This window comes from Ammodytes marinus, assembly GCF_949987685.1.
Source record: "Ammodytes marinus genome assembly, chromosome: 14".
Taxonomy (NCBI): domain Eukaryota; kingdom Metazoa; phylum Chordata; class Actinopteri; order Uranoscopiformes; family Ammodytidae; genus Ammodytes; species Ammodytes marinus.
In genome coordinates this window covers 26,919,049-26,943,760 of record NC_137218.1, presented here as the reverse complement: position 1 = coordinate 26,943,760, position 24,712 = coordinate 26,919,049, and the positions used below count along the sequence as shown (strand labels likewise).

Genomic DNA, 24,712 nt, shown 5'->3' with positions numbered 1-24,712 from the left:
AGGACCACTTTTTAAGTTTCGCTGCAGATAAAGTCTAAATTAGCCAATCACACAAGAGCCAAGATCAAACTTCTGACGGTGCTTCGTAGTACACTTACCAGTTTCCGCTTCGAGACAGACTTATCCAATCACTTAATGGAAAATATCGACCCAAACGGTTATCAAGATTGTGCGGCTCAGCAATCTAGTTGTCAGCTGTTTTGTGCTCCACTGTACGGAAGATTTCAAATGCAAAATTAAAAACAAAACAAAGCGAAAATCATACTGATATGATATAATTCCTCTGCGTGATTAATTCATCTCATAATTAAAATGAAAGCATATCTGAAGTGAATGTTAATTTGACTCTTTAGTAGAGGAAGGTGTAGCATATTTAGCATCTGTAATGCTACATCTGTATGAAACCGAACTTGCGATCAAGGTTTCATTAAGAGAGGCATTTAAATTAAATCCCGCCAATTTGATTGGATTGCTAAAGTGGGTGTTGCTAAGAAAAATAAAGTGAGATGTAGGGGACAATTTGAATCCAGACACACACACACACACACACACACACACACACACACACGTTCACATGCGTTGTCGGATCAGGATGAGGAGGATATGGCTTGAATAAATCAAATCGACATTTTTTTTAAATGTCAACAATGTCAAACTCACACCTCTACATAGATATTGGTGTGCTAGCTACCCCATTAGCTCAGGTCAAGTGCAATTTTATTGTATGGGCTTGGTTAGCTAGCTGCACCAAATCACATGGGATTGGCTACATTTATGCACACCCCCTGTGTTCCCAATGTGGGTAAAGGATTAAAAAAATAAAATAAAATAAAAACGTTTGGGTTTTTCATTTGACTACAAAATCAAATCACAGAAAAAAGAAGTGAAGCTGTGTAATGCATTTGTGTCATTCGTTTTCATTCAAGAGCAGCTTAACAATTCCCCTTTAATGCCTACATAAAAAGGAAATCTAACAATGTGTGTTGGGTTTAAATTTAAATCTTTATTCGATTTAGTTTTTATCTTGGCATTTTAAATCTTCCATAGAGGCGAGCCGCGTCTTTTAAAACTGTGGTGTGCAGTGCTGCAAATGAATCCATATAATTCCACAGGCTGGACACTTAAAGTAGTAAAGGGGGTAACAACTCTTTTCTTAATATAAAGTAATAGCGCCATACCGTATACTGTCCACAATTGGTTCTTAAAGCCTAAAATGTTAAAATCCTCTTTAGTTTGGAACGGATCCTTGTTTGTTTTGGCTGCTTTGAAGATGACCATTTCTTTAAGTGTGTGATTAGCTAATGCTGCCTGTGATGAGTTTTAAATCACTTTCTGCTATTATGGAAATGGAAATGCTCCTCTGCACTGTAAAAAACATCATTAGAGCTGCGGTAGGTTTTAGACTAAAGGGATCACTTGTGAACTAATCTTCCTCTGTTGAATGAGCATCCAAATGGGCAGCAAAAAAAACCTCTTAAAACTCCAGAGAACTTATATCTTCTATTTTCTACTCCAGCCTGCATGTGTCTACGAGGTATATTTTGTTCTCTCTCTCTCTCTCTCTCTCTCTCTCTCTCTTTCTCTCTCTCTTTCTCTCTGTTTATTTCATTCATTACTGTTTATTTTTTTCCTTGTCAATTTTAAGTGGTATTTACCCATGAATAAATGCCCAAATCTTTCTGTCTCGTTTACATAAAAAAAGCACTCAAATGCTTTGGAACCGGACAAAGTAGGTTAACTGGGTATGTGTAAATAGTTTTTCTTCTTGTCAATACAGTTGTTCTTTTCTTCTCAAGCACCATGCTCTGCTCAGTGAGAGACCCTTCTTCTCCTCCAGGTGTTTAAACTAGCAGCAGATCTAGACATGCTCCTCTTTACTGACTTCACTGCTTTACTTGGCCATGTCCATGTGCATGTTGCCCCATAAGTGTCAGGTTCTCTTGACGTTTGTCTTGACTATCTATCTGCTCAGGCCAGTGGTGAATGGCTAGTGGAGGTCTGTTTTACATCATGTACTTTTGAGCCATTCAGTCGGGATGTAGCCACAGAGGAGCATTAAGGGAATAGTTCAACATTTTCAAACGTGTAGCTTTTTGCCTCACTCTCTCCGGCTCAAGAAAAGGCAACAGAAACCGCTCCTGTAACTATGAGTGCATTGTTTTAGGTATAAATGGGCAAAGATTGCTCATCCAGGTTAGCTTAGCTCAAACATGACACTGTCACAGGCATTTTGTGGATTCTTTCAAGTATGTATTTGATTCTAGAATTACATAACGTGTAATAAATATAGAGTGCAACATAATGTGGTAAATAAACAAGTCCACACAAGCACACAATGGCGTTTAGTGATGTTGTAAAGTTTATCTTTTGAGGGGCAGGAATACATAGGCATTGATGGGCTTCTGCCTGCTCTGTGTGTTTATATAATCAGATTGCTTTATCTATGTTTGTGTTTTAACTTTGTGTTTTTAAAAAAAAATTATTTTCTTTTGAATATTGTTGATTGTACGAGATGAATAAAAAATCGAATCAAATCAAACCTGCTCCCCTTGACTTCCAGTGTTTGAGCTAAGCTAACCTGGATGAGCAACCTATGACCATTTCTAAATCAAAAATGCAGTTAGAGGTTTATGTCGCCTTTTCTTGAGGCTGGAGAGAGTGAGGCAAAAAAATGTAATGTTAAAAATGTTAAACTATTCCTTTAATTTTCTACCAAAAGCTATAACATTTGTGTTATGACATCTTTGCAAAGGAGGAGGGGTTATGTGTGTGTGACAGGTCCTGGATCCCCCCCTGAAGTTTGATTTTTACTGCAGCAGTTGTGTGGTTTAGCAAATGTTTCTGTGTAGCAGCTCTCTGGTTGTCTTATCATCTATCAGTTTGTGTTCCTGTAGTCGTCCTCTGTCTAGCCCACGTTAGGATCCGTCTCATGCACTGTGTGGGAGAGACGCTTCTGGATGTTTCCCATACAGAAGCACGGAGGAGGGAGAGGTTCAGCAGGTGTGCATTTTGCCAAAACAAGTTGTCCCTCTCTGTAGAATTTTTTTTTAGAAAGCTATGCATTTCACATTTTATCAAATCTTTTATCAAATCTTGGGGTGCTCCGTGGCGTAGTGGGTAGAGCACATACCATATTTGCACGTCATCCCCTTCGCTCTCCCCGTTTCCCTGATCTTCAACTATCAATAGAAATGGTAAAAATATATTGAAAAGAATGAAATAAAAAATAAAATCTTACCTTTGTGTAGCTGGTACCATTATGTTCTGTCATGTCTGAAATGGGCTCCTTTCTACTGCGTCTGGACAATGGAGGGAAAGATTGGCATTACCAATAGTGGGTACAATGGGTGTTTACGGGTGCACAAAGATAAAAATGTATCCTTTTTCAGAAAATGTGTCCTTATACCATGTTTGGTGTTTCAAGATGGAAAGCTTAAGGGATATGAGGTAATTCAGAAAGTTGGCTAAACACACCTGCTTAACTTCCCCACTTCCGAGCTTTTCAATGGGGGGGGGGGGGGACCATCCGGGACTGCCTCCTCTGACACAGTGAACAAGAAAGCCCCAAACAGGGGGGGCCAGTCGTCCTCTTGCTCATTATCAATGGATGTCTTCAAAACAATACAAACACAACTACACTGACTCTCGACTTAAATAACTAGGACAACTCACACATATATAAACATGATTGTTATTTTAAAGGGACCCAAGCCATTCTGAATGTGAGCTTCCTGTTCCCTCAGCTGATTTGACAAAGCTCTTCGAGGCTCTCTCTCTCTCTCTCTCTCTCTCTCCCTATCTCTCTCTCTCTCTCTCTCTAAAGATGACCCCGACCAAAATGTGACTGGGGTCCCTTTCAAATTGTGCTGACTCTAGTTGTCTGTCTTTAGCAGTGACTGCCCTCTCTCCAACACTCTTCTTCTTATCCTCCGTCCCTCCCCCTCTCCAACCTGTCCATCCTCCGTCCTGTGTGTCTCACCTCTCACTCTTGTTGTCCCGGCATTTTTTAGTTTTTTTCCCCCACATATGTTTCACATTATGCCAGCTCTGCATGCCCCTCCCTTTCCTTCTAGCTACTCTACTCTACATGGATGTCCACTAATAATATGACAACTGACACTATTCACTTACCTCTATTATCCCCCCCTCCCCCCCTTCCCCCGTTTTGATACAAATATGGCTGCATTTGTACAAGCGAAAAAAAGACAAAAGAAAAATCATGTAGTTCATAGATTCATCCTTGGTTTATTTTTCATTTGAATTCCATCTGGATTCATATTATATTATTACTATTTTATTGTTTATCTCCCCTTTATATATTTTTCTTTTCACTTTTTTTTTGGTTGATTGATTTTTTCTCCTCAGTCTCAGGACAATATTTGTAGCTTTGATACTAAAAGAAGGTCATTGTCTTTTTCTCCATTTCGCTGCGGAGAACATTCCTTTCTCCCTTTTTTTCTTTCTTTCCTTTGTTTTGTTTGATATTGCATACGTGTCACTGATTGAAAATGGAAAGGTAGGTAACGCTTTGCCTACGCACGTGATCTTCTATGCAGATGAGAATGTGACAAGCACCCTATATAGCCTGAGTGACGTCAATGTTTCTATCTCTCTCTCTCTCTCCCTCTCTTTCTTTCTCTCTCTCTCTCTCTCTGTTTTTAACCAATGGTCTTTAACCAAATGAATTGAACTCCATCAGTTATGATTTGACTCTTAAAAGATTGGGTTACGTAGCTGGTTCTGGTTTTTCTCTTTCCTCCTTAACTTCACTTCTGAAGTCCAGTCTCCCGCTCTATCCTCCAGGTCCATCTCTCTCCCTCTTTTCTTTTTCTTTTTCGCTGTTAGAGTGCATTCCTGTTTGTCCAGCATCATCTCTTGTTTGTTGGTGAATTATTACATCCGTCTTATGATTTTTTTTACCATGTTGATATCCTCGACTGTTTCTTACAACTGTCACAAGCACCAGTGGTTGTGTGCAGGGGCGGATTTAGTCATTTTAGGGCCTAAGGCAGATCACAAGCATGGGGCCCTCCACAATCCCTGTTTCCCCCATACATATGTGTAACTTTTTTTTTTATCAAATTCAAATGACAAAGTAGGATTTAAGTTCCAATACATTTTTTGTAAAATCATCAAAATACAGTACACAATAATTATTTGTTTCATATAAACGTTAAACACATTAAGATTTAATCCAAATTCGTACTTGCACATTCTACATATTTGTTACTTCTGCACCTCCATGATTAACCTCTTAATGTCATGTGTATTTGCCTATCTTCTCACTTAAGTAACACAAGATCGTTGTCATACATAGATACTGTGTATATATATTTATATATATCGTATACTCTATACTGTATATATGCTATATAAGCATTGAGATGGGATTTTAGCACATGTTTTTTTAAACAAAGGAATAATAAATGAGTTTAGAGTAAAAGAAAAAAACAACAAAAAAACTACATTCACCATAGGTTTATGAAGTGTTTTATGGGGCCCCTCTGTAGCTCGGGCCCAAGGCAATTGCCGAACTTTGCCTAATGGTAAGTCCGCCTCTGGTTGTGTGTTTTTTCTTAATATTACGCCGCTTAGATGTCTCCTCTCTAGTGGAGAAGGGCTATTCTCTCCACAAGGACCCTTCAGTGCTTCTGTTGAATCATAGATCACAAAGCCGCTGAGCCGACAGCACATCATAATGCATGCGGAAGAGCCGACTGTGTTTGGTTTCCTTTTGGAGATCTACCCTCCTTTCATGACCTGCTTACAATGAACAGTGCATACCTATGCATCAACAAGTTTCAGTCCCCTACTCCCATTGAATCACTTATCCCAGTTCTATTATAGGCTTAAAATGGAGGTTTTGAATATAGTTTAACTGTTACCATCTACCATATGCAATTCATAGGACATTTCTGGCACTACTCTCTGATTTTCTTACAAGGAACTAATCCCTAACAAAAGACCTCAACCAACTTCAGCCAACGCAGGCAGATAGGAATAGCATTAGTTTTGGCAGGATTTCATAAAATGAATTGAAGTAGGATTCAACGACTGGGCAAATATGAATTTCTATACAAAATGACATGTTAATCCATCCAGTAGGTGTTAGAGACACAGACAAGACACTCTCTAACTAAGGCCCAGTATTTTCAGCCACAGATTAATACACATTTAGTGAGTGTATGTTATCTGAAAATCCACTAAAGTTCCAATGAAGGAACCTGTCACCTAATGCAACAGCTTATTATTGTGTCTGTAATATATTTTGGCCAACAATGGGGCTCTTATGGAATATTAAGTATCAAGCTTTCATTTCATCATTGGTTTTGGTCTTTTGTGGGATTTAGCGGCAATGATGAAAATATATAAGAATAATATTGGCAGCCTAATCATGTAGAAAGATTGTTATTATAAAAACTTCTCGTTTAATGACAAGTGAAGTATTATTTCCCTTAAATCCCAAAGGAGAACATACTCAAAACACAGTTTTGTCCGTAAAATGCAATCTAACGGTCAGCCTCCACCGATCAAACACTTTTTGGGGGAGTAAATTCTTAGGTCAGTCAATCCCCCTCCCCCCCAAAAAAAGACCTCTTAATTAGCGTACAATATGGTTGAACCCAAGTCAATCTCACTTTTGTCATGTGGCATCAACTCCCTGAAACTACATAAAGAGAAAGGTTGGTTTATTGTGATACCTTGTAGTGTCCCATATCAAGGATCCCATGAGCACCCACACTGACAGTAACCAGTAGAAGCTAAGCTACTTAGCACCTATAAGTGTGTCAGGCATTAAAAAACTAAAGAAAACTGTCAACTCTGGCCAGCCAGCTGCTCTCTGATGGTGAGGGAGGTGACTGGGCCCAGGGGATTTACTCTCTCTGCGCGAGGGACTCCCTGCACATTGTGGTCTTCCTCTCTGCTTTTCAATTCTTTTCCATTGAATTCCATGCATTGTCTCATGAGTCACTGGCAGGGAAAGGTTTTGTGTCTTTTTCTCTTTGCATTTTGTGAATCTAATGATGCACTTATGTTGCCCCACTTTTCCCTTTTCTTCATACCTTACCTACTAAAGGAGGGAATACCACTTTATTGGTAAGTGGATGTTAACAAGAAGGGAGTTACACAAGAGTAACCATTTTTTTTAAAGCAAAGAAATGGGTCGCTGTTCACATCTCAGCAAATTGTCTTCAGGAAAAAAAAATCCAGAAAGAGAAAAATTGAGTAGCAGAAGATTTGTTTTTCTGATTGGTTTGATTCAATAATTGTGATCTTTATTTTGTTCCTTCCATTTCTGTGATGTTCCGTCAAGTTGTCTTCTCTTTCTGTTTTGTTTCATTTTTTTAACCATTTCTGGAGAAAAAAAAACAGAAGAAGTCCTCTTTTTCTACTCTAAAACATTCTGTACTTTCTGCCTCTGCTCTTAAAATGATTTGGTTCACAGTTCTGTTCCAATTCTTTTTTTCCCTCTCTTCCTCTTCTCTTCCTCCTACTTTTTTTTGTTTGTTTTTGCGACTATGATTTTCTTCAACTCATTATGGTTTTGCATGCCAAGTATTGCATGCGCTGCACCATAGAGGACTATCTATAAGCCATATGGAGAAAACCTAGACCTTTTTTCTTTTAGATGTTTACCTTCTTTTGGCAAGTACACCGTAGCACTAAATCATCAGCCCGAGAACAGTCTAATGCTTCTTTTCTCCTTTTTCTTTTTTTTTCTTTCTTTGTTGGTCCTCGTATCTCTACAGAAGCTCCGTGTGCTGACCGCTAGCTCTGCCAGCCTCCAGTCCACTCTTCTGAGGGAGCAGCCGCTGCACAGCGCCCCCGGCAGGAGCCAGGCGGGAGAGGCAGGGAGTGTGGAGGGCAGGAACCCAGCTGTAGGGATGGCCACAGGCCAGACGTCAGGGAGGAAGAGAGGCCACAGCAGCGACTCTGCCCACTCCCAGCACAACCACGCTCACAGAGGCAGGAGCTCTCGCCACCAACGGAAGTAAGTACAACAGGCTGCCATTTGTCTCTCTCTCTCTGTAGGACTTTATCCGGCTCAAACCTTTTCACTTTACTTAAAGGTGCAGTGTGTAATAAAGCTGTATTTTGGCATCATCTAATGGTGAAAGTTCTAGATGTCAGTTCTCCCTAGCTAACCCCTCCGTTTGGGAGCTTCATTACAAGCTAGGTACTAAAGATGGAACCATCCACGACTGCCTCAAGTCTTTCCACAATATCAAGTGATGAGGTGAAGATGTATTTAGTTATTTTTTTCTTTAGCACTTTTTCATGGTCTTCCAACAGGTGCATTTCCCCAGGACGCCCACTATATATAAAAACACATAAGGCCGTTAAGGTTGTCCACTCTGCGCAACATGGTGGCGCGCCCCGCTCCTATTTAGATATAATCTGAGTACCCAGAAGCCCTCGCAGCAAAATGGCAACAACAAAATGGCAGCTCCAAGAACTTGTGGGCAAGAGCCCTAAACATTCATGGTGCACCAATCAAAATGCAGTTAGATTTAGACCTTTGACCGCAGATGATGATTTGTCTGCTAAATAGAGAGAGATTGTCCAAATTGTTGACAAATAGGTTTATTAATCTGAATGTAGAGCATGTTCACGATGTGTAAGGTGGCCGCCTATATGAAGGACACGAGGGCTAAATGATCGATACAACATAAAATCATCAGGAAATGATAAAAACATCCCGATGGAGATTTCAATGAAGTGATTTTGCTTCAAACTGTACAGGGACGCGTTGTGACAGTGACTCTTTCTTCAGTCGGAGCTGCAGTGTAAAGTGAAAACAAACTCAGAGTAGGTCAAATCACCTATCCAGCAGGTTAGACCCACGGAGTATGTTGCCGCAGTAACTGACTCTCGGTTGAGCTGAACCTGCTACCTGAAACGGAAAAACCCAGAGTTTCCACTAACTCAGAGCGAACAAACTCTGAGTTGCCTCAAACCCGCTTCTTGAAACACCCCCCAGGTTTTTGCCAATTCCCTTAACACACTGCACCTTTAAGCTTCGCCACTGTGACAGAATGATTTGACATTTGCCGTATTCTTCTGCCATATAGGACGAAAGGTGGCCACTCTTCCAAGCGCCACCACCGCTCCGGTCGGGGCCAGTCTCCAGGACACCACTCACACACCAAGAAGAAAGAGGAGTGTAAGAGCAAAGCCAACCTGCGCCAGCGCAGCAGCTCCTGGAGCAGCGGGCCTTCGTCCTCACGCTCGGCCTCCAGAGACAGAGGCCCCGGCAAGGCCCAGTCCCCGCACGCCAGACAGAACACCTCCAGGTTTAAGCCCTGCTCTGCTTGGCATGCTTCTTTCAGCTCCTCTGTTTCGGTCTTTGATCTCGCGTGCTTTGTTTAGACTGTTCCTCAATGTTTCCCATGTGTTGCCTGCAGAGAGAGGGACAGCCCCAACCAGTCTGACGAAGAGAGCAGAGCCCGCCGACGCTCGCGCAGCTACTCGCCCATACGCAAGAGAAGAAGAGATTCACCCAGCTTCATGGAGGCACGCAGGATCACCAGGTAACACAGCTGTCCAGCAACACACATCCTCTCCCCAGTGTTTTTGTAAGATCTCCATTCGAACATACAGTCACAACTATCGTACAACTGAACACCACAATCCTATGAATCTTCTGAATTTTGTTTCCAGCTTTTTATAAGTCTGGAATGTACACTACTTCAGTACAGTCTACATTAAAGGCCTACTTCACCGGTTTGAATATGAAGGTGTATTGAATTCTGAGATCCTATGTAGTATAAATGTGCGAAAAAAATTGAAATCGGTTCATCCTAGCCTGAGAAAAGGCAGAAAGAGTGTTTTTTTTAACCCTATATTTCTCTTTCTCGTGACATCACAGAAAGAGAAATATAGGGTTAAAAAAAAACTTACTTTGTAAATATTACTGTGATGTCTTTTACTGTGACATCACAGTAATATTTACAAAGTAAGTTTATTGTAGTCAAAATCACTTTTTGTCAAAATCATTAAATATCTCCTCAGCATTGACAAGTAAAAGGAATTAAATGAAGGAAATGTAAGAACCCCACAGAGATCCATTCAATCCTTTGTGCAAAGTGGAAATGAAAAAAACAGTCGGGACAAATGGATGAGGTGTTGGGTTTGGTCGGGATGCATTCTCCTGCTGCTATATATTTATATCGCCCCTAGCTAATAACAAAATATGATGAAATTGGTTATTATGCTTTCCACAGTAATGGCATTATGACAAGTTGTGTTGTTGTTGTTTCGATATATTTGTATGGTACTGGCGAATTCTGTTGTGTTTTACTGACAGGTGATTATATATCATATCAGATAACAATGCAATACAGCAACACATAGGCTTCACGGCCATACAATTACATCCAAACATGGTCTGACACAATATCAACACTACCAGAACCTTATAACCTTCATGAGGAAACCTTTATTGTAGGATTATCAAACAAGACTCCATAGGTTTCAGCTTGGAGTACCTAACAACAACAAGACATGAGATTGTTACAGATACAAAGTCTGATCACTTTTCAAGGCAAAGAGAAATCTGCTCTGAATTCATCTCCCTCACTGAGTCTTTTTGATTTCCTAATTCATGATTGTCCTTTATGTTGCTCATTGCTCCATTAAATATAAATCAAGGAATAAATATCAAGCACAGTGTTCAATATGTGCAAGGCCCATGCATACTGAGAGCAGAAGTACATATCTTGTGATGGAATTTTTTCTTTATCCACAGTTAAAACTTATCTATAGAACTTGAGCCATCAAAGCTTGTTTGACAAACCTATTTGGATAGAGAGCCAGCTTCCTGCTTATTGATTGGATCATTTTATCGTGTCCCATAGAAACCTCTTCAAGGGTTGTTTAGTTCATCGCAGACTATTAAAACACATGGAGAGAAAAAAGCATTTCTGCTGTGATAAAAAAAGTCAAATAAAAACTCTCCCCCTCTCTAACCTGCCCATACAGGTGTAAGGAGACATGGGTGAAATGTGTGTGTGTGTGCCTTTGTCATCTTTCCCTCCAGTCAAAAAGGTCCTGATGCTGCAGGCTAGTTACCCTGGTAACAGTTGCCGTGCAGCAGGAGCCGACCAGTCTGACTCCTGAAGCTCGGTCCAACGGCAAAAGCATCAGACGTCCCCTGAGTAAAACCTGCCCTCCTTTCTTTCTATCCTCTTTTTCCTTTTCTGCACCTTCATCTCTTTCCTTCCTTTTATACAAAGAAAAACTCACACCAACTCTAAAGCAATGCCCCGCTGCGGTTATTTACTAATGTTGTTAACACGGGAGCTTAAAACGCTATCAAGGCTAATTGAGGTGGATATCCTCCTCCCATTGATCAAGGCTGTGCCGTCCCATGGCCCAGCTATAGAAGGCAAAGCTAAGGCTGAGCCATTTACAGTGACAGGGCGGAACACACCTTGTAGCAGCAGGGACACCTTGATAGCGTTTATCTCTCCCTGCACTGTTTTTACGGTTCATTTCTCTGGGTGCTGGCCTCCGCTGAGAACAAAGGGTTCTTTGGGAGCTAACAGCTCATTTACCTTACAGGGAGCACTTACAAGGGTGGCTATTAACAAGCTAATCTGAGTTTAGGCTTCAACTAACTACATGCATTTTCTCTGCTTTCTGTGTTCAATTATATATTGTGTGTACGTGTGTGTGTGTGTGTGTGTGTGTGTGTGTGTGTGTGTGTGTGTGTGTGTGTGTGTGTGTGTGTGTGCGTGCGTGCGTCTGCGTTGAACATTTTGGACTTGTGTATTAACCCATAACATAGCTGCTCTCTTCCAGATCCTGTGCTGATCATACAGTTTGTCTACCACTCCTGTAACCTAACACAGATTTGCTCTGCTCAACCAAACCAACTCTTGTCTTAATACTTCACGTTGTTCTACATCCAAGTCACATAAAAATACCTGACCGCGACACTAACTCGTCCGCTGTGTTCCCGTGTAACCCTTTTAACACTCCATCCTCTCCCTTCTATCTCTCTGTCCCCCTTCCTCTCTATATTTCCCTTCCTCTCTCTCTCTCTCCCTCTCTCTCTCTCTATCTCCCTCCATCTCTCTCTCTCTCGCTCTGTGTCTCTGGCCCCCTCTCTCTCCCTTCCTCGCTCTCTCTCTCCCTCCCTCTCCCCCGCTCTCTCTCTCCCTCTCTCTCTCTGTCCCCCGCTCTCTCTCTCCCTCTCTCTGTGCCTGTCCCCCTCCCTCTCCTTCTCTCTCTCTCTCTCTCTCTCTCTCTCTCTCCCTCTCTCTCTCTCTCTCTCTCTCTCCCTCTCTCTCTCCCTCTCTCTCTCTCTCTCTCTCTCTCTCTCTCTCTCTCTCTCCTCTCTCTCTCTCTCTCTCTCCCTCTCTCTCTCTCCCCCTCCCTCTCTCTCTCTCTCTCTCTCTCTCTCTCTCTCTCTCACTCTCTCTCTCCCTCTCTCTCTCTCTCTCTGGTCCAGTGCTAGGAAGCGTCCCATCCCATACTACCGTCCCAGCCCGTCCTCGTCCAGCTTTGATGACAGCAGCGCGTCGCGGTCCAGCCGTAGCCGCAGTGAGAGCAGCAGTTACAGCCGGAGCCGGAGCCGGAGCTGGAGCCAGAGCAAGAGCCGCTCCCGCAGTCCCCACAGCTACTACAGCCGCAGCAGCTACGACAGCCCCGGCTTCTGAGGGCCCCACACATACACACAGGAGCTGGGGACGTCCTCTTCAACTTTTCCTGAGTGCTCTGGTTCAGAAATCTGGTTCTCAACAAACCCTGGACCATGTCTGTCTGCACTGCTGTACAGCCCAGGGCCCCCATCCAACCTCCAACCATCCAACCCATAACCATAATCCCTCTCTAATAAAAAGAGCCTGGATCAAAGAGGAGAAAAACCTTTATTGATAATATAGCACATTACTATCAAATTGGCTGTCAATCGTTCAATATATCTCCACGTTATACAAGGTATTAAAGGACAATGGGTCAAACATGTATTTTGGTAGAGCCCCGAAGAACAAATCATGCTGTTGTGTTAGCACTTTTCCCTTCTCTTCTCTTTCACAAAGCAACCAAAAATGAATAACTCAAAAACAATTTACTATAGCCTATATAAATGTATATAAATAAATATATCCTAATTATAGGAGCGGATAGAAGACAAAAATATGGGAGTGGGGGGGGGGCATCAACGGCTCACTGTACATTTCAGAGAATCTTGACTTTTCAATCGTGTACTCATCCCCCCCCCCCCCCCCCCCCCAAAGACTTCCATTCTGTCGACGCACAGTGATCAACGAGAGAAGAACAAAGGAGCAGTCAGCGTATGAAATGAGAGAAAAAAAATGAAAAATAACTTTTTTTATGAGAAAAAAAATCATAATATTGCATTGTATAGAATTGTCTGTATAGATGTAAACTCTCTTTAAGTTCTGGCTTTGTAAACTATGCACTGTATATTCCATTGAAGTTTGAGGAGGATTGTTTAGCATGATGCATCGGGGAAGAGACTTGCTGCTCGGATGCCAGGGTGCAGCTGTGCTCCCCTCGGACTTATACACTCTGTCAGCCGCCTGCATACAGAGGGCAACGGGGTGGGGACTATATATTATGTACTTTTAATCTCTTGTTTAAACTATTACGTTGATTCTGTTCACCCTGACATTGTGTGTGTGAGAGAGTGTTTGTGTGTGTGTGTGTGGGTGTGTGTACCTCCTCTGCAATGACCAGTGAGGTAATCATTTCTGTGTACAGCGCTGTGGGCGGTCTGCTGTAGGGTAGTTTATAGGAAAACCGTCTGCAAAAAAAGTCCCCATGCACACTTTTTGTGATGACCACAGCTATTTATAATTCTACTGTATTTATTTGTTTTTATTTATCGGCTTATTTATTATTTATTTATTTATTTATTGTTTATTATTATTTATTGTCATGAGCTGTAAAGCAGTTGGATCATGCTTTGAAAGATGAGATTGCTGCAAATGTGTTCCCCTTTTGAACATGAACAGTATACTGTACACTGTATGTCCATGTTTGACACAAATATGTCTCTTATTGTGGTTACCGCGATGCAGGGTGAAGATTCCCCCGCTGTGTGTTTCAAAAGATTCTGTATCTCAGCCATTGAAACAGTCGTCACCCGCAGTTACTCCCACGACTGGCATTATGGCGCCTCAGGCCTATTGTAAAAGGTTATTTTGAAAGCAAGCCGCTGTGGCTCTGCGTGTATTGAGGAGTGAGGGATCGGAAAACCCAACAAATCTCCCTGTGTGGAGCAGGGAGTCCATTGTCTCTACTCTGCTATGTTTCTAGACACCACTTGTTCTAATCCCTTGGTCCAAACCACAGTTCTGTACCTCACAGCTTCAGTAGGTATGGTAAACAGACATGCGATATAATCAGGGATCACCCCCAAGTCTTCCTTAACCATTCGTACCGGTCTCATGTCATGTCGCAGTGTTGCATTCCCAGTGTAACCGCACTTAACCCCAACTATTATACTCATGCAAAGCTGTTCATTTATTCCAAGTATAGCATTGCCCCTTTGGTTCAACAAGTCATTTCTTTGTAGTGTACAAGTTATTATACCTAACAATAAAACGAAACAAATGGGGAAATAATTACACTTGTTGCTGTTGTTCCTTGTCTTTCTAACTTTAGGTGCAGTGATGTCGTACAGGCGTTGTGCATAGGTTTGACTACAGATGGCACTACTAACACTGAGTTCTTTCAGTCATGATGTTCATGACACACTGCAAAATGTGTTTATGAAACAATGATCATTCTATTCCTGCTATGGGGGTGCTGAATGTCTGATTTTACGTGGAATTGCTTGGTTTCGCCAAGGTCAGATGATTTTTTTAAACTATTTATTTATGTATTTTTATCAAGCAATCGTGTTAAGTTAAATGCATTGCTGCCCTGACGGTAGCCTAAATGAATAGAATCAGGACTACAGCCTATTTACAGCAACAGCAAGTCAGCAACAGTTCCCCCTGCAACCAATAGCAGAGGAATTAGTCATCTCTTGACTGTTAATGACTTGCAGTAAGATAAAATGCTTAATGTCTGAGTTTAAAAATGCCCCATGTCACTTTAGGCATATTTGTAACACTTTGTTTTCGACAATAGGCCTACATATTATATTACAATAAAGAAAAGGTTCCTGTACGTGGCAACTGAAAATCAGTTTGTCTTGTTGAACTTGTTAAACTAGTAAAGTATATGGTCATCTGTCCATCAACAGGCTAACACAACCTGCACTTTACGTAACAACCAGGTTCTTTATTTGGTAACACTTTATATAATAAGGTACACAAAGTTGTTGTACCTACTAGTATGAATTACCTACTACATAGTTTTTTTGTTGTTGTGGTAACTACTACATATATATGCATTACCTACTACATAGGTTTTTTAGTAATAACTACAACAAAAACCCTTTTTAGTAGTTACTCCAAAAAAAACCTATGTAGTAGGTAATACATGGGCCATTCCACCAAATGGGTGACATTTCTGTCCCCAAGCCTTCAAAGGTAGGCTATACATTTGCATGAAAATGAAATATAACATAGATTAATGTATTAAGCAATGTCTATTCATCATTGACCTGATTGTGAATTTAAGATATGTATTTTATAACACTGATCAAAACTACAGTTTACACTGAAAAATAGCATTTTTAACCTGTCCCCACTCTCTAACACAACACTTATGATTATACTATGAAAAATAATGAAAACAATCCTGCAGAAATATATTTTTGCACTGCTGTGTGATCCTATTTTCAATATATGCTTCAATGCAAATGTAATCATCAGAAATCCATAATATTTGAGTTAAAATACACATTTTAGTCGTGTCCCCAGGTTTACACTCAGTCCTGTTACCCTAACACATTTAACTCTAAAATCCTTGCAACATTACAAACAGCCCTTGCTAAACTGGAATATGAGCACTGTAGCTCTTCTGATAGGTCATGGGAAGACCAAAAGTAGGTTCCCCCTTTTATTTTCAGCATATTGGATGATATTGTAACAATAGTTGACGGGGTACATCTTAACGTTCAGTCCTGTTACCTAAATTATTTATTTCATTTTATTTGTTTATTTTTAGAATAATACTTTTTAATAAATCACCAGAATGTGCTGAGTGTACTCATGCTACTAGAATGGACCCCATCTATCTATACTTGCATGTATATGCCAATTATATGTTAAAAATCTCAGTCCTGTTACTTTCAGTCCTGTTACTTTAATACATTTATATATATTATAAACCTAGTTAAAAATTCAATACACTATCCTGAGATTGACCAATATATGTTTTGAATGGTTTAATATATGTGTTATGAGATTCAGCTTTGAAAAAAATATATATATGTAGTACTACAATTGTGTGCACCTTATAGTAAAGTGTTTCCTTTTATTTTAAATGTGATGTAGCAGAGTATAGTTGTTTCACGCCTAATGCACAACCAGAAAGAGAATAGCAAAATAACAGAAAAAGTATCACTTTGTTACTTAAAGTCTTTGGCAGATAGGTGACATTGTTTACATAGGACAGGATGCTTCCTCTGTAGATCCTATTCCCCTCCCGCTGATGAGTGACAGACTAGAAGTGAGTTTTCTGGTTATATTCCTATTGTGCTGATGTACACAGAACTCTATGTCCTCTTTGAGAGAGTCTGTGGGGGCCCGTGCATACTCTTGACAGCTGGCCCCTATAGGCCCAGGGTGACCGGGTGCATGGCTGGACCCGTGTCCAAATGCAGAACGTGGCATTGGAGTGATAGCGAGGGGGTTGACAGGAACAATTCTTCCACATGTAATAGAGACATACACTGGTGGTCAGTCGTCTGTGTGAACCCCCAGCTTATTAATTCCCCTATTGGTGACATAATGTAATCATGTGAAGGGTTGCAAAAAAAAACCTGACCAATCACTGACCCTGATGCATAAACAGCCTATTGTGACAGTAAATGTGAAGAGATATTGTTGGTAATGTGCAGACTCAACACTTTGTGTCCTTGTCTTCTATAGAACATCATCCGTAGTGAAATCACTTCATACATATGACACATGGATGATCATTTGTGAGTGTTTGTTTTGTGCTGAAAATTAAGTTCTGTCTCGATTCGATTTGTAATTACGATTTTGAAGTAATGCTTTAACAGAAATATTGTGATTCTATAGTATTGATTATTGCGATTTTCTTTTCCTTCTTAAACAAACAAGTTAATAATACTCTTTTGATGGAGTGGGAGTCATCCTTCTACGGTTTCAGAGAGGGGGGCCAGCAGAAAAACTATTTTTTTCTCCAAATATGTAAATTCCTACTGTAGAATAGGTTTTTGGTTGAAGAAAACTTCAGGAAAGTCCAATATGAAAACAAATCTTTACTTAGTTTCAAAAGACAATACAGATGATTATGGTCAGCATTCATGCATGGAGAGAAGACCACAGCATCCTGCTCAGAGCAATGCCAGGGTCTTGTCTGAGTTGTATACACAAAATGAGCTGCTTTAGGGCCTGTTCTCACTGTGAAAACGTGACAGTTTTCCCGTTTTTGGTTTAAAAAAAAACCCCGTTCAGACACAATTTATCTGACATCTTCACCCGTGCACATGTTTTCAGAGGAAACGGGACAAAATCGATGTAGTAAGCATGCCAGGCCAGCAGTGGGCGGTACAAGGTAGTAGTAAATAGCATTTCCGGTACAATTTGATGCATAAAACCTTACTGAAACCGAAAATGAATGCCACTAACGTTCATAAAGCGGTTGGTGGAAGCTTGGGGTTACAAGTATTGTAAATGACAAGCTTTCTGTCCTCTTATTTCACCGCATTGAACTTGTGAAAACAGAAGACATGCTGATAGTGAAGGGGCTTTGTGAGCGGCTACTTTTCCTGTTAGGCGTACTTCAAAATAAAAGTCAACTCACGTTTGTCCGGTGAAATGCTGTTAATGTTTAGCCAGTGAAATACTTTTACTGTGAAGCCGTAGCCTTAATGCTCCTTTTGTTGAACAGTAACTTAACCGCTGCGCGCTGAACTATGGATAGTGTTTTTTAATGTAGAGAGAGCCGTGTACACAAGTTTATTTTGCTAGAAAAAGCGGCAGAGCACAAATCTTTCCCCAGACAAAGTGGCGGGTGCATGGTATCAATAACTTACTAATAGACTACAGACTAAATTGGCGAGTGTTATAGGCCTATTTAAGCCCTGCACGTTCATTGTCTTCTAACTTTATAACTCGCGTGTGGGTATTGACAGCAAATGTTATAGACTATGCATACGTGAAGTGGAGCCGTGACGTCAGCGTTACCAGGGGAAATGTTTTCGGTGTTCACATGAAACCAAAACCGTTGTGTTTTCCAAAAAATCCTCCCTGGGAGTAGATCTCAAAACTTGCGGTTTCATGCCTGCGTTTGCTGTTTTCATGGACATGATATAGTGCAACCGCAGGAATTTTTCCGCGTTTGCACCGTTTCGTGTTGCCGTGAGAACAGGGCCTTATACAGAATGGTTGACATGGTCAGGTAGAATGACAATGGAACAATCAAGTTTGGTTCTTGATGACATCAATGCTGATCTGAATCTGGGAGCTTCCAGGATGGCCCACACCTAGGGTGTCAGCCCAATCAGACTGATTTAATTACAATAGAAACTCCAGACAGGATACATCAGTAGTTAAGATGAGAGGAAATACACTTCATACAATGATCAAATAATGAATGTAGAGACTAGAGTAGAATTAAACTAATCAATATAAAATTGGCTTCCTCACTACCTAAGAAAATTATTAGCAGTTCAGTTGTAGACTAAGGGGCACTTTACACTGTGAAAACGTGACAGTTTTCCAGTTTTTGGTTTAAAAAAAAACCCTGTTCAGACACAATTTATCTGACATCTTCACCCGTACACAAGTTTTCAGAGGAAACGGGCCGAAATCGCTGTAGCAGCAGTGCCAAGCCAATAGTCAGCGGTGACACAGCCTAGTAGATAGCTCTTCCGGTACAATTTGATGCATAAAACCTTACTGTAACCGAAAATTAATGCCACTAACGTTCATAAAGCGGTTGGTGTAAGCTTGGGGTTACAAATATTGTAAAAGACAAACTTTCTGTCCTCTTATTTCACCGCATTGAACTTGTGAAAACAGAAGACTTGCTGATAGTGAAGGGGCTTCGTGAGCGGATACTTTCCTGTTAGGCGTACTTCAAAATAAAAGTCAACTCACGTGTGTCCAGTGAAATGCTGTTAATGTTTAGCCAGTGAAATGCTTTTACTTTGAAGCCGTAGCCTTAATGCTCCTTTTGTTGAACAGTAGCCGCTAGCTTAACCGCTGCACGCTGATAGTGTTTTTTAATGTAGAGAGAGCCGTGTCCCTGGCATATAGAAGTGACACACGTTTATTTAGCTAGAAAAACAGGCAGAGCACAAATCTTTCCCCAGCCAAAGTGGCGGGTGGTCTCAATAACTTACTGCGGTAATCGCTTGGACTAAATTGCCGAGTGTTAGCCTATATTTTAGCCCTGCACATCACTCTCCGCTGATCACAGTGATGGTGCCGTGGAGACACCGTTCATGTTGTCTTCTAACTTTATAACTCGCTTGTGGGTATTTTGACAGCAAATGTTATAGACTACGCATGTGTGAGGGTGGAGCCGTGACGTCAGCGTTATCAGGGGAAATGGTTTCGGTGTTTACAGGAAACCAAAACCGTTAAGTTTTCCAAAAAATCCTCCCTGGGAGGTGATCTCAAAAACCTGCGGTTTCATGCCTGCGTTTGCTGTTTTCCTGTAAATGATATAGTGCAACCGCGGGAATTTTTCCGCGTTTGCACCGTTTCGTGTTGTCGTGTAAAGTGCCCCTTTGGTTATTGAGTCACAAAGATTGTTTACATAAATAGAAAACAACAATGGCCCTAATATGGAGCCTTGGGGCACGCCCTTTGATACAGGGAGAGAGGAGGACGAGGACCCAGCAAACTGGACACATTGCGTTCTTACTGACAAATACTAATTCCACACTACCTAAAAAATAATTAGCAGTTCAGTTGTAGACTAAATGTAGGATTTCTTTCCACTGCTGATTTGCCGTTGTGGGGGGAGAGTTTTAGTCGGCCCCTGCTGATCTGCCAGCCAGCCTGACTCTACATCTGAATAAACACAATGTCCATGGAGAAAGCCCCCTGCAGATTCGCTAGTCAGCCTGCCCCTCCCATTGTTACAATATCAATGTATGTAAATTGAACTGTCTGCCTCTCAGCCTGTCTGTCCTCCTCAACTGTTGCAACCCTACTGGGATGGATTCACCCAACCCACCATGGAAGCCACATTCTGGCATGCAATATCCAGCATGTAGTGCAATCCTCCACACGTGCGTGACTGTTTACTCGGCACACACCCACTCCACAGATCGCCCACACCTCTCTTCCTCTGCACTCATCTCAGGTTACCATTCGAGTCTCCAGCACCCCCTACTGTCCACCTCCGGCATCACCATGTACACTATTGGTTACTTCACCTCCCCGTATTGTTGCTGTTTGTGTGACTAACCCCACAAAACGTTCAAGAAACACTTGTCACTTTAATACAGCAAATTTCTCAAACCTGGTATCCATTCCCCTTCAGCCACAGTCTGCTGTAGTATATAGGGCTGACAATGCTTCGCATTCAAACACACTAAGTTTGGCCTTGTTAAACATCAGATCTTTGTCAGGTAAATCATTTTTAATTAATGATTTTATTACCAAGCACAATCTTGATTGTATGTTTTTAACTGAAACTTGGTTGGACCAAGATAACAGCTCAGCTGTTCTTATCGAGTCAACCCCCCCAAACTTCACTTTCATGAGTGAGGCCAAAGTTCATAGGAAAGGTGGTGGAGTTGCTATTTTATTTAATGAATCTCTACAATGCAAAAAGATGTCTTATGGAAATTTTGTTTCATTTGAATATGTGGCTCTCAAGTTAAATTCAGCCTCTCGAGCCATTTTTATTAATATCTACAGGCCACCAAAATACTGTGCAAGCTTTTTTGATGACTTTGCTGAACTGCTGTCTGTAATCTGCATTGAGTTTGACTGTGTATTAATCGTTGGTGATTTTAATATACATGTTGACAAGCCTGAGGACAGAAGTACTAAAGAACTGTGCTATGTCCTGGACAACTTTGGACTTTCCCAGCATGTGAACCGGCCTACACATAACAAAGGTCACACCCTGGACTTAATCATTTCCAAAGGCCTGGACATTGCAAAGGTTTCTGTAACTGATGTGGGTCTCTCCGACCATTCATGTTTGTTTTTTGAAAGTACAGTCACTATACACAAAGACGACCAAACAAAAGTAATCAAGAAGCGGTGTATTACTGAAAACACCAGTGAGAAATTTGTTCAAGCATTTTCTCAGACTCCACTCCTCCCCTGTATCTCAATTAATGTGTTTGTGGATAACTTCAACTCAAAAATTACAAATATTATTGATGCCATTGCACCCACTAAGGTGAAGGCCATCTCTGGTAAAAAAAAAGATCTCCCTGGAGAAATGCCCCGCAGGTCAGAATAGAAAAAAGAGAGTGCCGTAAAGCAGAACGCAGGTGGCGAAAATCAAATCTCAATGTTCATTATGACATCTTCAAAGGAAAACTTCGCACTTTTAACTCAGAACTGAGAAATGCAAGGCAGTCTTTTTGCTCTGACATTATCACCAAAAACAGCAACAATGCACGTGCCCTGTTTGCTACTGTCGACAGATTAACAAACCCTCCTGTGTCAGTAGCATCTGAACTTCTCTCCACGAGGGCCTGCAATGAATTTGCCTCCTTCTTTACTGACAAAATTCATAAAATTAGACAAGCTGTCATCACATCAATACCGGTTTCAAGATATGTTTTATCCCTGTGCCCACTTAAAATCAATCCAAATGCCATGACAGAATTTTGTCTGATTAACCAGAAAAACCTGGAGGACATTATACAACACCTGAACTCCTCCTCCTGTTGCCTTGACATTCTACCCACAGGTTTCTTTAAAACTGTTTTTAGCTGTATGGCCTCAGATGTCCAAGAAATTGTCAACATGTCCCTTCGGACAGGTGTATTCCCACAGGCCCTGAAAACAGCAGTCATCAAGCCACTCCTAAAAAAGAACAACCTAGAAACATCAGTCATGAACAATTATAGGCCCATATCTAACCTGCCATTTTTAAGCAAGATCATTGAAAAAGCTGTCTATCAGCAGCTAAATAACTACATGGCAATGAACAACTGCTTTGATGTTTTCCAGTCAGGATTTCGTCAACACCACAGCACTGAGACCGCTCTGGTTAAGGTCCTCAATGACATCCACTTAAACACAGACAGTGGCAAAAGCTCTGTATTAGTTTTATTGGATCTCAGTGCCGCTTTTGCCACAGTTGACCACAGCATATTACTAGATCGACTAGCAAACTGGGTTGGACTTTCTGGAACTGTACTAAACTGGTTTGAATCATACTTAAAGGACAGAGACTACTATGTATCAATAGGCAATTTCACATCTGAGCGGACACATATTGAATGCGGGGTCCCCCAAGGTTCCATTCTTGGGCCTCTTCTGTTTAACATCTACATGCTCCCACTAGCTCAGATTATGAACAAGAACAAATTATGTTACCATAATTATGCAGACAACACACAAATTTACATAACCATATCACCAGGAGACTACAGTCCGATTCAAGCACTGAGTAAGTGCATTGAACAAATCAATGACTGGATGTGCCAAAACTTTCTTCAATTAAACAACGACAAAACTGAAGTCATTGTCTTTGGTAACAGGGATGAACAATTAAAAGTCAGCGCACAGTTTAAATCTGTTATGTTAGAAAGCACACACCAAGCTAGAAATCTTGGAGTAGTCATAGATTCAGACTTGAATTTCAAAAAACACATTAAATCAATTACTAAGTCAGCCTACTACCACCTTAAAAATATATCAAGAATTAAAGGGCTACTGTCTCAGCAGGACTTAGAAAAACTTGTCCATGCATTTATTTTTAGTATACTTGACTACTGTAATAGTGTCTTTGCAGGCCTTCCTAAAAAATCAATCAGACAGCTTCAGCTAATTCAAAACGCTGCTGCTCGAGTCCTCACTAGGACCAAAAAAGTGGATCACATTACCCCAGTTCTGAGGTCTTTACACTGGCTTCCTGTCACTCTAAGAATTGATTTTAAAATATTGATGTTGGTCTATAAAGCCCTAAATGGTTTAGGCCCCAAATACATCGCTGACCTGCTGATCCCATACAAACCAGTCAGAGCTCTCAGATCGTCTGACACTGGGCTACTGACAGTCCCCAGAGTAAAGACAGGGAGAGTCAGCCTTCAGTTTTAATGCACCCAAGCTCTGGAATAAACTTCCAGGGGACTTGAGGTCCGCTTCAACACTTGGCTCTTTTAAATCAGGTCTGAAGACTTTACTGTTTCCGTTTTAACCTATAATTTAAAAATTTTATTTGTTTTTATTCTTTTTAAATGTTTTAATTATTTTATGTTTTATTTATATTCATGTTTCTCATTCGCTTTTTTTTTAATGTGTGCTCTATTCTTGATGTATTTTGTTTTTGCATCTGTAAAGCACCTTGAATGGCCTTGTGTCCGAAATGTGCTTTAGAAATAAACTTGCCTTGCCTTGCCTTGCCTTGCCTTACTGTTATGTAATTTAGACGTCTCCCCCCCCCCCCTGTGGAGCAGAAGTGCTTTACATACACACCTAGGGTAGCCTGGCTCTGCCCGCCCACCTACTTCCGCCCAAATTTCATTTTCCCTTCAGTAGTCAGTCTGGGGATGGGGCGTATTAGTGGTATTTTGCTCGAACAAATTTCTGAGTGTCCAATCAGCGAACAGAGGAAGTGGCTGAGAACGAAGACATCGAAGTCGCGCTCCAGTTTCAGTTGAATGCTGTGTTCCTTAACTCGGAAATTTCCGATTTGGTAGTTCCGAGTTCCGACCTGTCTGTGTTCCAGTGCATCTGCTCGGGAAAGTATGGACGCCTACAACCTTTCTCATCCAAATAACTAAATGTTAGGCTCTAGTAAGTTACCGTTGCCAGGTACCGGTAGATCTACAATATGTAGTGACGTCGGAAATTTCCGAGTTCCCTGTACAACTGGAACGCACCGTCAGAAGCCGACCAAACGTTATGCGATTGGTTGGCTAATCCAGAGTGGCACTGAGCAGATCCAATAGTTTTAAACTTCAACAGACACCCGCCTCCAAGTGAGTGAACGTTTGCCAATTACAGCAGTTCCAGACCTTCTGTTCAAATGAAATGAAGTACGATGGTCTGGTAGCACAAGGCTACACCTAGGGTGTCAGCCCAATCAGACTGATTTAATTACAATAGAAACTCCAGACAGGATACATCAGCAGTTAAGATGAGAGGAAATACACTTCATACAATGATCAAATAATGAATGTAGAGACTAGAGTAGAATTAAACTAATCAATATAAAATTGGCTTCCAATCAATCAATCAATCAATCAATCAATCAATCAATCAATCAATCAATCAATCAATATCCTTTATTTAACCAGGTAAAATTCATTGAGATTAAAATCTCTTTTTCAAGAATGACCTGGCCAAGAAGGCAGCACCATGATACAATAAGAACAATCAACCACAATTCTCATACACCACATTCAACGTCAGGTAAAGTACAATACAAGATCAGGGACAAGACTATA

The 24,712-nt window shown here is 41.0% G+C and overlaps 2 protein-coding genes across 2 annotated transcripts in view; both read left to right on the top strand.

The window, feature by feature from the left end:
* Positions 1–12,665, top strand: part of srrm3 (serine/arginine repetitive matrix 3) — a gene marked incomplete at both ends in the record, with an annotated part of 53,027 nt that extends 40,362 nt beyond the window's left edge. Inside the window, 4 exons of the mRNA XM_080040490.1 lie at positions 7,752–7,993; positions 9,075–9,296; positions 9,408–9,533; positions 12,458–12,665. Coding sequence (XP_079896616.1) covers positions 7,752–7,993; positions 9,075–9,296; positions 9,408–9,533; positions 12,458–12,665 — 798 coding nt within the window. The remainder of the gene's footprint in view (positions 1–7,751; positions 7,994–9,074; positions 9,297–9,407; positions 9,534–12,457) is intronic.
* The window catches only part of atp2a3 (ATPase sarcoplasmic/endoplasmic reticulum Ca2+ transporting 3), a 333,837-nt gene that overhangs the window by 298,787 nt on the left and 10,338 nt on the right, over positions 1–24,712 (top strand). The window lies entirely within an intron of this gene.